At 39.6% G+C, this 13,018-nt stretch overlaps 1 protein-coding gene across 1 annotated transcript; it reads right to left on the bottom strand.

The window, feature by feature from the left end:
- Window positions 1–305: 305 nt before the first annotated feature.
- Window positions 306–12,788, bottom strand: LOC141351208 (phosphatidylcholine transfer protein-like). The gene is made up of 6 exons (XM_073857787.1): window positions 12,605–12,788; window positions 12,187–12,304; window positions 3,086–3,165; window positions 2,613–2,784; window positions 1,039–1,106; window positions 306–932 (listed from the first exon to the last, which is right to left on the bottom strand). The coding sequence occupies exons 1-6, from the start codon at window positions 12,728–12,730 to the stop codon at window positions 855–857; spliced, it is 642 nt and encodes a 213-aa protein (XP_073713888.1). The 5' UTR covers window positions 12,731–12,788; the 3' UTR covers window positions 306–854.
- Between the last annotated feature and the right edge of the window lie 230 nt (window positions 12,789–13,018).

Genomic DNA, 13,018 nt, shown 5'->3' with positions numbered 1-13,018 from the left:
GTCGTCTTGATTTAAGATAAATGCATGTGTTCCTACATCCAAAACCATAGGACCATACACAACTCAGCACATTCACCACCAGAGGTCACTAAATGATCACAGTACAAACATCACACATCATCTACGAAGACTCATAAGAACTGCTGTTTTATGCACAACACCTCCAGATATATCAGTGCATGATTGTATTCAGTTCAAGTTTAAATGTGAAAACAAACAGTTTAGTCACACTTACAAATAACTTTGCATTAAATTACAAAATATCAAAGCAAACCATCCAACAAAATAACGCTGGATATGTTCTCACAACTTAAGTTTTGCAATGATTACGTCATTTGACATTAAAGTGATTTCTAGTGCATGTATAAAGTCCATTATTCATTCATACAGATGTCAAAAGATCATCATCATCTCATCGAAACTAAATGCTTTAAAAGTGGTAAAAACTTTCTTTGATATTTTGTTATTTAATACATTTTTAAGTGTGACTTGAGGTTTTAAATATTTTTAGGGCCACTGCATGTGACCCTACAACAGCTCTGTGATCTCAAGGCTCAATGGTTGCGTGTGATATATAACACAGGTTAAGTGATGTTTCATTCATTTATGTAATCATTTAGGATTAAAGTGCTAAAATAATTTATATAACAATAAAAATATTTTGGGAAGCCTGAAATCTTTTGATTCTGTGACTCAAGAGCAGATAAGTAAGATTATTAAGACTGAATGCTCGTGAAGGATTCCTGATGTTGGCCACAATAAAAACAGCAATCATTCGACCCACAACCCACCAAATGCCCTTCTGACACCAAACAAAACAATGCAAGAGAAAATGAAAGACGATCATACATGCATCACTTGTTAGTTTTGCAGTAGCTGGAATAGTTGGAGCAGGCTTTCTTCATGTCCGTCAGAAAAGCCGGAACGCCCGTCTGGATTAAAAAAACAGATTGATCAACGGAGCATTGCACCACACGCTCGGCTTATCATAGTTTTCCTGATGTAATAATAAATCAAGCACATCCCAAACTCGCTTACCTTTGCCACCCAGTTCACAAGCCATGTTGGAATCATGCCGCCGGGATTATCAAAGTAGTTCAAAAACACTAAAACATAAGATTCACATAAACACACAGTTATCGATCGGTCGGCTACTGAGACATAATGAATCTGATGACTCTTGCTGCACTTGTGTTTGTTTGGTCTATTTAAAATTTATTATAAAGCAAACGGGAGAGAAATCCTATTCAGTTTCTTCATTAAAAAATATTTTTAATAATATCTTTAAGCTTTCAAAACATGAGGCCATCTAGCCAGAACCACAATTTTCATCCCAATCCTACCCCCAAACCCAACATTTCACGGCATTTTGGTCGTAGCTGTATCCCATCTAGCCAGAACTGCTGTTTTCATTCTATTCTTACCCCATAACCCAACTTTTCACTGCATTTAGGTCATAGCTGTATACCATCTAGCCAGAACCGCGATTTTTATTCCCAATCCTACCCCAACATTTCACAGCATTTAGGTCGTAGCTGTATCCCAACTAGCCAGAACTTGTTTTCACCCTATTCTTAACCCCTAATCCTACCCCCTAACCCAACATTTCACTGCATTTAGGTCATAGCTGTATCCCATCTAGCCAGAACCACAGTTTTCATCCTAATCCTACCCCCTAACCCAACATTTCACTGCATTTAGGTCGTAGCTGTATCCCATCTAGCCAGAACCGCGATTTTAATCCCAATCCTACCCCCTAACCCAACATTTCACAGAATATAGGTCGTAGATGTATCCCATCTAGCCAGAACTGCTGTTTTCAACCTATTCTTACCCCCTAACCCAACATTTCACTGCATTTAGGTCGTAGCTGTATCCCATCTAGCCAGAACCACGATTTTCATCCCAATCCTACCCCCAAACCCAACATTTCACTGCATTTAGGTCGTAGCTGTATCCCATCTAGCCAGAACCACGATTTTCATCCCAATCCTACCCCCAAACCCAACATTTCACAGCATTTAGGTCTTAGCTGTATCCCATCTAGCCAGAACCACAATTTTCATCCTAATGCTACCCCCTAACGCAGTGCTTCTCAATCCTGGTCCTCGAGGCCCCACTTCCAGAAAATTTTAGATGTCTCCTTATTTAAAACACCTGATTTAACTTATCAGCCTCCTTCCAAAATGGTAAACATGTCTCCCTAACAAGCTGATGAGTTAAATCAGGTGTGTTAAATAAGGAGACATCTAAAACTTTCTGGGAGGGGGGCCTCGAGGACCAGGATTGGGAAACACAGCCCTAACCCAACATTTCACAGCATTTAGGTTGTAGCTGTACCCCATCTAGCCAGAACCACAATTTTCATCCTAATCCTACCCCCTAACCCAACATTTCACAGCATTTGGGTCGTAGCTGTATCCCATCTAGCCTGAACCGCTGTTTTCATCCTAATCCCAAACCTAACCATAACCCAACATCTCTAGAGATTTTCGTTTGTTGTGTCCCATCTAACCAAAACCCATTTCAGCCCCTTATATCTCCTGTTACAGAGATAAACTCAGGTTTAGATCCAGTACTCAAACAGTTTGTAATCTGTAATGCGTGTGCACCTTTGGTTCCGCCCGATCCGTCGTTCTCTATGGTCAGAGTCTGTTTGTAATCCTTCACCCGGATCACACCTTTTTTCTCAGGACACTGAGACACAGAAGTGCTCTTGGCTAAAATCACCCAAATTTTACGGCCGTCCTTTTCCAGAACCCGACGTTCCCGCATGTAAACATACTGAAGAGAGTTAAGGGCTAACCGTTCTGTGTTTACTGGATCTACAGAAACTCAACAATATGTACAATATAAGAATAACTCCAAAACCTTTAAAGAAATGATATGCAAATTAATCAGCTATTAGTAAAGGTGGTAACATACGATTACATTTATATTTATGCATTTAGTAAACGCTTTTATACAGTGCATTACAAGGTATACAGTTTTTATCAGTAAGCGTGGTCTTCTGGGTTCAAACCCAAAACCGTTTTGAGTCTTTCTCTTCCTGCACATGACCATGATGTCGATGTTTAAAGGATACATCCCTGTTAGAAAGAGGAGTTGGATATTTCACCTCCCAGTAAATCACTTTCTGTCCGCTGAAGTCTTTTTCCTCCAGTTCTGTATGAGGACCAAACACACAAACACAAACAATGAGTTTCATACACACACAAAGAAACAGGTCAGAGTTCACAACGGACTAATAATGAACATTATGGCTTTTCCAGATGACCATAAAACACTGGAAGAAGATTTATGAGATAAGATATATGCAGGTGTAGGGTGTTATGACAAAAATCATAAATTAAACTAAGTATCTCCTGTATGAATGTATTTAAATAAACTATGTCAAAGTTATTTAATTACATTATGCATTAGATAAATTATTGTTAAACATTTACCTAAATTGACATTAAATCTTCACTTTAACAATTATTTGCTTTATCAAAGCATTTCCGTTTCTTTTTTCGACTGCATTTGCACTAAAACTGTGACGCGTCCATTTTCTCCAGACATAAACCGTGAGGAGTCAGTTTTCGTCAGATATAAACCGTGAGGCGTCCGTTTTCATCAGACATAAACCGTGAGGCGTCCGTTTTCGTCAGATTAAAACCGTTAGGCGTCCGTTTTCGTCAGATATAAACCGCGAGGCGTCCGTTTTCGTCAGATATAAACCGCGAGGCGTCCGTTTTCGTCAGCTATAAGCCGCGAGCCGTCCGTTTTCGTCAGCTATAAGCCGCGAGGCGTCCGTTTTCGTCAGCTATTAGCCGCGAGGCGTCCGTTTTCGTCAGCTATAAGCCGCGAGGCGTCCGTTTTCGTCAGCTATAAGCCGCGAGGCGTCCGTTTTCGTCAGCTATAAGCCGCGAGGCGTCCGTTTTCGTCAGCTATAAGCCGCGAGGCGTCCGTTTTCGTCAGCTATAAGCCGCGAGGCGTCCGTTTTCGTCAGCTATAAGCCGCGAGGCGTCCGTTTTCGTCAGCTATAAGCCGCGAGGCCTCCGTTTTCGTCAGCTATAAGCCGCGAGGCCTCCGTTTTCGTCAGCTATAAGCCGCGAGGCCTCCGTTTTCGTCAGCTATAAGCCGCGAGGCCTCCGTTTTCGTCAGCTATAAGCCGCGAGGCCTCCGTTTTCGTCAGCTATAAGCCGCGAGGCCTCCGTTTTCGTCAGCTATAAGCCGCGAGGCGTCCGTTTTCGTCAGCTATAAGCCGCGAGGCCTCCGTTTTCGTCAGCTATAAGCCGCGAGGCCTCCGTTTTCGTCAGCTATAAGCCGCGACGCCTCCGTTTTCGTCAGCTATAAACCGCGAGGCATCCGTTTTCGTCAGCTATGAGCCGCGCGGCGTCCGTTTTCGTCAGCTATGAGCCGCGAGGCGTCCGTTTTTGTCAGCTATGAGCCGCGAGGCGTCCGTTTTCGTCAGCTATAAGCCGCGAGGCCTCCGTTTTCGTCAGCTATAAGCCGCGAGGCCTCCGTTTTCGAGGCGTCCGTTTCCGTCAGATATAAGCCGTGAGGCGTCCGTTTTCGTCAGATATAAGCCGCGAGGCGTCCGTTTTCGTCAGATATAAACCGTGAGGCGTCCGTTTTCGTCATATATATACCGTGAGGCGTCAGTTTATATCAGATATAAACTGTAACACGTCCGTTTTCGTCAGATATAAATTCCGAGGAGTCCGTTTTCGTGAGATATGAGCTCTGAGGCGTCCGTTTTCGTCAGATATAAGCTGTGACGCGTCCGTTTTCGTCAGATCTAAGCTGTGACGCGTCCGTTTTCGTCAGATCTAAGCATTTTTGCATTAGTGTAAATGCATTTTTGTTTCTGCATTTACACTAAAACTGTGACTTTTCCTCAGTTTTATTCTTTAATTTTTGTCAATATGTAAATATAATGAATGACAGTAAAGCACATTAAACGCTGTGTAGGGCCATTTGTGATCTGATCGGTACAAACAAATATAAATATCAAATATAAAACAGGCAAATTATTGAGACACCATCAATATCAGATTTTAAACTCAAACTGAAAGCTTTATTTCAGCACTGGGTGTAAATAAATCCCTAACACAGATGATGTAATAAGTCAGAGGTGATGGCAAATGTGTTGATGTGTGACTGTAATTCTTGTTTTATTCCTGACTGATATAACAATAACAACATTTCAGCTCTCTGGTGGTCCAATACAACGATCATGCCGGGAAAATCACAGCTAACATTACACAACATCATTCTGATGAGATTAAAATGTGTTTCATTTGTTTCCAGCCAGGAACTTCAAAGAGAAGAGAAAAAACTTCTCTGCGTTATTTGGTATTAAATCAAGATGTTCAGATAAAAGAATAAAAACAAGTTTGACTGAACTCTTGTCATCTCTTTAACTTTGTTTGTAAGATGTTGAAGCAACAGTTCACCCATAACTTTAATCACCCTCGTGCAGCGTTACAAATATCCACAACTGCACATGACATTTTTTTAATGGTAGTTATGGGGATTAATGGATTTATTAATGGGTTTTCAGCCACACAAAGCAGTGTGACACAAATATCTCACTTATCAGATTCGATGTGTTGAATGCTTTATTCTGACTGGTTGAGAAACTTCCTATGGGTGTGCATCATTTTTCAGTAAACGCACACCTATGAAGTAGTTCCAGGTCTGTGAAATGCATTACAGTTCCATATCACTACGCCAAGTTTATTTGATGGGATTTATTTATTTTATGCTCCATTACAATTTACTTATAATAATAAATAAATTGACAACGATCCATTTAAAGCTTACATAACACAAGCTTTGCGCTCATCTCATGTGAGTACCTATAGAGTTGTATTGCATCCTTCATATCTCCAAACAGTTTTTGTCAAAAAACAGATCATCTTTATGCGATTGTTTCCAGAAAAATCCAGGCATCCAGCGGGAGCGGCGAGTCACAAGCAGGCAACACACACACAAGATATTATCCCACTTTCTCTGGATAACTTATGATTCACTACATGTCCGTGTCATTTACATTATATGCACTTACGCACCGATTGGTAACAAAACAGACATTTGATGCAGTTTTACTTACCGCCTGCGACCCATTTCATCAAAATCCAGCATTTATCAAACACACACGGACAACTCCGGTGCTACCCCAGAAAAACTATATCCATTGTTTCTATACAGGCTGGCTTACTTAGAAGCTGAACAAGGCTTTCTTCTCCTTACATCCAAAAACACACTTCTTATTTTGTGCCATTGTTGAGTTTTGATACAAAAAAGCGTGCAGTGATGTCTGTGATTTCTACTTGAAGGAAAAATGCTAATGAACGTTCTCATTCTCACTCTGATTGACGCGTGGGCGTGTTTTCTGGGGAAAGTGCCCATAAAAGGAATATGGGGTCACTGATACGTAACGGCTACCCCTGTTCGAAAAAAACTTGCTGAAACGTATAGAAATGAGGCGGCATGAGTTTGACCAAGAAATACTTTGTCACACGCTCAACTGCTTTTTTGACACTTTGCATTTGGTTAGCATGAGGATAACATCTCTTTAACTGTATTAATAATTCAGAATGCACCCCCCCACCCCTGAAGTATGTAAGGAATAATTGATGACGGGCCATTGAATTATAAGAAATAATGCACACCCAAGGTGGTAACGCCTAAATAATTCAAAGGATCAGAGTCAATTATTCTGCTTATACCACGGTTACCACAGACATTGCTGCCTATTTTTTAGACATGTAAGAAGTAAGGTGTGCGGTTATCGAAAAATAATGCATACCCGTGGAACATTTCTCAACCAATCAGAATGAAGCATTCAAAAGACCCGTGGTGTAATCGGAAATAAAGCACACATGCGCTGTCATTGCCACTCCCCTTCGTGTCACAGACTGCATTGACACATTGAGTGTGCATTATTTCAGAAAAAAAATCAAACGGCTGTCGTCAATTAGTTATTACGTTAATCATAACAGAGCATTAATCTCTGCTGTAATTGACGGTCTTAAAAAAACATGAAGTTTAGTGTTCATGACAGAGCTCAGAGTTTGGGTGAGAAATCTAAGTGGTTTTGAATGTTGGATGGTGCGGCTGATCGGCTTCAACCCCACCTTCATCCGCACAAACAAACGCCTGGATCAAATATTTAGAAACACCATGAGACGCACGAGAGAACGCTAGAGAACATAAATCAGACTTTAACCACAAACGCTGTCTGAACCGTGAGGTTCTTTATGAAAGATCTGCTCAAAACACACACATGTACACGTACACACGGGGCCTGACTGGAGCCAAAGTGTGTTTCTAATAAAACACAACTCCACCCACATATACACACACACATAAACACACACACACACACACAAACATACAAAGTTATTCTCAGTCTGTTTGTGTTTGAGGGAAATACACCACCCTACCACCTTATGTCTGAAAACAAGAGAAAAATTAAACATATTGTGACATCACAGAGGAAATATGATATTCACATATAAATATAAGACTTACACTTTAACTATTTAACTTTAACTACAGGAAAAAATGAAATGTTAAAGTTTAAGACAGAAAAAGACATTTCTACAGTAAGATTTCATTTCATGGACACTAAATTATATTGCATTAGGGGACATCTGCACAAAAAAAAATCTTTACATAACAACAGATTGGATCGTTAAAAGTTGGGCCATGTTGCTAATTGCTAATCGTCTACGATAGCCCCGCCCTTGTCCCGTTCCTCAAGACAGGAAGTGAAGAGAGGTCGTTCCAAGGAATTAAGGAGGTTAACGTTCTTGATTAAAGATTATGAATGCATATGAATAAAAAAAATGCAATTACACAGATAAGTCATTTAAAAAAACACTACAATATTCCAGTTTTTATTTTTTTTGGGTGACTTAAAATTTTTGGCTTCTTGACAAACATATTCACATGCAGTATTTGTCAAGATACAGAAACATGCCAAAATTAATAATGTATGATATGAAAGTTCAGAACAGACAGATACACAGATATTCCAGACTTATAATACACAGACAACAAAGAAATTTAGAGAGACATTTTTAAGGGGACATATCATGAAAATCCAACGTTTTCCATGTTTAAGTGTTATAATTTGGGTCCTCAGTGCTTCTATCAACCAAGAAAATGTGAAAAATATCCCAGTAACTTAGTTTTGTTAAACCATTCTCTGCAAGCATGTGAAAAAATAACTCATTGAAATTTGGCTCCCCTTGTGATGTCACTGTAAAATCTACGGTAAAAAACAGCAAACCTTCACATTTGATGATATTTTATTTTTAAAAAATTACGTTTACTTGAATATTTTGTTTGATCAGTTATGTACATTAGAGGGGTTATATGTTACCTTTTGTGTTGTATAATTAATATATATTTTCATGTCACTTGTGTTACCATGATGGTGTTTTGTGTTTGTGTGAATGACACTATGACACTATGATTTGGCAACGATATATGGAAAGGCATTCTGTGATAAGCTTTGGTTTAGTGTAGATCATCTTCCTGGCGTGGGAAACTTTATAAGCTACACTGTATAAACCACAATACTAACAAACAACATCACGTTCCACACAAACTACTTAATAAATACAACAGCACTGTCTAGATCTACTGGGATTTAATTACGACACATCAGTCCGGTTACCTGCACATCGGAAAGTTTTTCACCATCGGCACATGGAAAATCTTCAGGATTAGAAAAACAAAAACATTTAAATAAAACCCTGTGATGAATACACATCCTCTACACTGCAAACAACACGCTGTGAGAGCAAATCACAACTTCAGCAAGATCTGCGCATAATAAAAACCTATGCAATATAACTATCAATGAATAGAGATGCACTGATTGCCTTGCAATAAATTGAATTTTTGTTTTATTTCATCCGATCTGTTTCCGCACACAAATGTCTTGAGAAAAGTCTTTATAATTTTACAATATAAGTGTATTGTCTTTACAATATAAGTATATTTGCTGATAAAGCGCTGTTTATTATTGCGTAAAGGTGGTCGCATAACGGGCGAGAAGCGAAGCGCTACATCGTGTGTAGGACAACTCACAGGTATCGCACACCGGACGTGCACATTAAATAGCACAAGCTTAGTCAGACAGAGTCTACTTAAAGATGCAAAATATGCATTAGCAGCCTACGTTAATCGTTAAGGATTTGGAACATATATGATGTTATTTAATGTTAAACTATGAGAGTGGCACAGCAGGGATTTTATCATCGTCGGGAGTCACAGCAGACGGCCACCGCCATTGTGTGTACTTTCATAGAAAACAATGTGTTATATTTTAGATAGATGGTGCGACATGGCGCTTCTCATCTGGTGCACGACCCCCTTAAGGCTGCGTTGTTTATATGAATAACAATGGTAACCACTGTATTTCTGCTCTACAAGCGCCATCTACTGTCAAAGAGTGAATTTGCACTTTTATTCAGCCCATCTGGTGTTTTTGTGTTCAGGTGATCTGTTTAATTTAGCTTAATGCTGCGTTTACACCACCCGCGGTAGAGGCGTGAAGAGTGAGTGATTTCATTGTTAAGTCAATGTGTAGACGCGTTGACGCGCGTCTGGAGGTCTCGCGGCGCGGATGAGGCGTTTCCGCTTCATTCGCGCATCGCTTTTCGCACGAATTGAGCGCCTGGCGCAGTACGCATTAATGGTGCTTTTTGTGAATTTTGTGTATGACGCGAATTGCCGGCTGACGCCCGAGTTGAAAATTTTGAACTTTGGCGGAATTTCACGCCGCGTTAACCAATCAGGAGCCTGCTTGCTGCTGTGGAGTCACTCATTCAACATGAAGAAATGCTTGATATTGTCCGAAGCAGTCACCCGGAGCTAAATAAAAATGACCTCGCTTGGAAGAGTGTCAGTGAGGACATCGGGCAACCAGGTAAGTTGTAAATACAAATTTCCCTTTTGAGTCACGGGACGTTTATCGACCCGGCGCCATTTATTTTCCCCCTATAGTAAGGTTACAAAATACAAACTGGTAACTCTCTCGATAAATGCACAATCAACATCAGTCATCTTGCAAACAGACAACCGCATAGCACTTGCCCCTCCCACAAGAAACGGATTTTGCCTCGGACGCGCATCAAATGCTTGCTTTTTCCGCGCGTCTACTTCGCTCTACACGCGCGAATGCATTCAAACTGTTCAAACGACAAACCACGCGCGGTAGACATGATTTTGAAGCCTCAAACGCAATTGGTGTAAACGCAGCATAACTCCACAATACTGAAGTCAGACCATTAAATCTTGAAATAATAGAGCAATTATAGTTATGATATCTATGCATTATAGAACAATTTCTGCATTAAAACAAAAACAACTTCTGATCCAACAAATATATTTGCTTACTTTAACTCTTTCCCTACCATTGACAAGCTATCTCGTCAATTAAGAGAAAACATTTGCATGAAAAAATGTGTTCCAGATGAGTTTTTATGATAATCTGTAATACCACGATAATCAACTACATGGCACACTTACCTAATTTATAAAAAACTAAAGTAAAAAATTACGTTAAAGGCGGAGTCCATGATGTTTGAAAGCCAATGTTGATATTTGAAATCACCTAAACAAACACGCCCCTACCCCAATAGAATCTCGACCTTCTGTTGATAGACCCGCCCCACACATACGCAACCCGGCATTTTATTTGATTTGATTGGCTATAAGTGTGTTTTGGTAGACGGCCCGTCTAATTTTCCAAAGCGTTTTTCAAACATCGTGGACTCCGCCTTTAAAGGGGGAGTCCACGATGTTTGAAAGCCAATGTTTATATTAAAAATCACCTAAACAAACACACTCCTACCCCAATAGAATCTGGACCTTCGGTTGATAGACCCGCCCCACACATACGCAACCTGGCAAGGATGTCGGTTAGTAGACACGCTCCTTACTGCTGATTGGCTATAAGTGTGTTTTGGTAGTCGGCCCGTCTCGTTTTCCAAATCGTTTTTCAAACATTGTGGACTCCGCCTTTAATTACCAATTTTAAACTCTGTTTGTATTATTAATGGTTCTGAATCTGATCTCTAACAAAATTTCTTAACAAAAATGCAATTATTTCAGCTTTTTGCTAAAAAAATATATTTTTTAAAGAAAAATACCCATATTTAAAAGTTTATAAGAAGAAAAAATAAAGATAGGATGAAACTTTTTTCTTATTTTGTTTGTTTGTTTATTTGAAAGCAGAGGGTCTGTTCTTTCATTTGTTATATTTGTATGTTTATATATTTTTAGAAGAAAATTTTCCCAGAAGGCATTTTGTGAAAATCACAAAAATGCTGTTGGGCAACTTAAAAAAAAAAAGTCTGGCGGGAAATAAGTTAAGATGCAGTTTTTGTCTCTTATTTAAAATAGCTAGAATTTTTGTTTGTTTGTTTAAGACCAGTTTGACCTGTTAACAAGCAATTTAACAACTTGTTTATGTACTCTTTCTCGTCTGTTCCTTAACCGATTGGCCCATTTCCTTCTGCAATTGGAATAAACTGTGAAAATTTCTAATCTGTGCATTAAACAAATCCAAATGTATTAGTGCCCATACTGTATCATATGAAGAGTTTGAATGCAAAACCTTTAAAGTGGTCTGACATGTCTTCTTGTAAATGAGCATAATTTTTTCAGACTCTTGGATTTTGCAAGCAATCCGACATTTCTGAATGGTCTGAGGCCAGGAATAAGCAGAATTTAAGTGAAATGTATAAAATACTAGATTGTTGACAGAGGTGGCATTTAGGGGCTTTTGCATTTGAGCTCCTCATATGTCATTTTTATTATTTAATTTACAAAAGTAGTTAAACAGACAAAAATGGATCAGTTGGTGTAAATATAGTGTTTTACTGACAAATTACTATTATCTCTGTTTAAGGTCTTAATGTACATTCATACAGCAAACAAATCAAGTACAGCCTGTTTGAGGAGTTATTGAATATGTGAATCACCCATAACATCTACATTGAGGACTAACACCCTAACACATTTCTGCATTGTACGATGTTAAACCTGTAGTACTGGTAATACTGGGGTTAAAGTACAACTCCACAACTAGTTTACTGTAGCTAAACACAGTGACATTAAGAATCAAAGTGCTTTCTAAAATAAGTTTGAGAAGATGTTTAATTTCATTATTATTACCTTTCACATAACTGTCCCACTGTTTCCTATAGTTCAGATCCATGTAAACATCTGCACAGATTTCAGAAGAGCAGCCGGTCAGGGAGCCGAATGCTTTATATTCATACAGACCGGAATCCTGTTAAACATCACAGTACAAATAAATGTAGTAATGTACAGATAACTGCTACACACATAGCTAACACTGATGTTATTATATTATAACATATAGGGTTAAATGCACAGATACATGCAAACAGATCCCAATGCATAAAAACAACAGACCCAAGACGACTTTTCAAACCAAAATGTCACTTACAGGACTATGTTATCGTACATGACATTTATGTTATATAAACTATAAGAAACATACTGTTCATTGAACTCCATACACCTTACATTTTGCATAGTTTGAGCATGCGCATGATGTATTGTTTACCTTATGATACAGTCGGTATACTTTGACGCCCATGGTCTCGGTAAAGAAGTCCCAGCCGTCCAGCCGCGGCTCGTCCAGTTCGATCCACGCCAGCTGGAACTCATCATCACTGAACACCACCGCCATCGCGCTTCTGGATCCACAGTCGTCACGTGATCAAAGGAGAACAGCAGCTGATCAGGGCGCCACGTGATCCCGCGCGAGACGTCACTAGAGGCTTGTTCGATTTCATGCCGCGCCGCAAGAACTGACATTCGGATGACGTCAAAGTACCGCGAACGCGATTGGAGAAATCATAGGGAGAAGTCTAATTTCGACTCTCTCTCTCTGTACTTTGACGTCATCTGCCTGTCAGTTCTAGTGGCGCCGCATGAACTCGAACAAGCCTACTGACAGCGTACAAACGTGTTCGAT

The sequence above is a fragment of the Misgurnus anguillicaudatus genome, chromosome 19, assembly GCF_027580225.2.
Source record: "Misgurnus anguillicaudatus chromosome 19, ASM2758022v2, whole genome shotgun sequence".
Taxonomy (NCBI): domain Eukaryota; kingdom Metazoa; phylum Chordata; class Actinopteri; order Cypriniformes; family Cobitidae; genus Misgurnus; species Misgurnus anguillicaudatus.
This window is presented reverse-complemented; position numbering and strand designations above follow the sequence as displayed.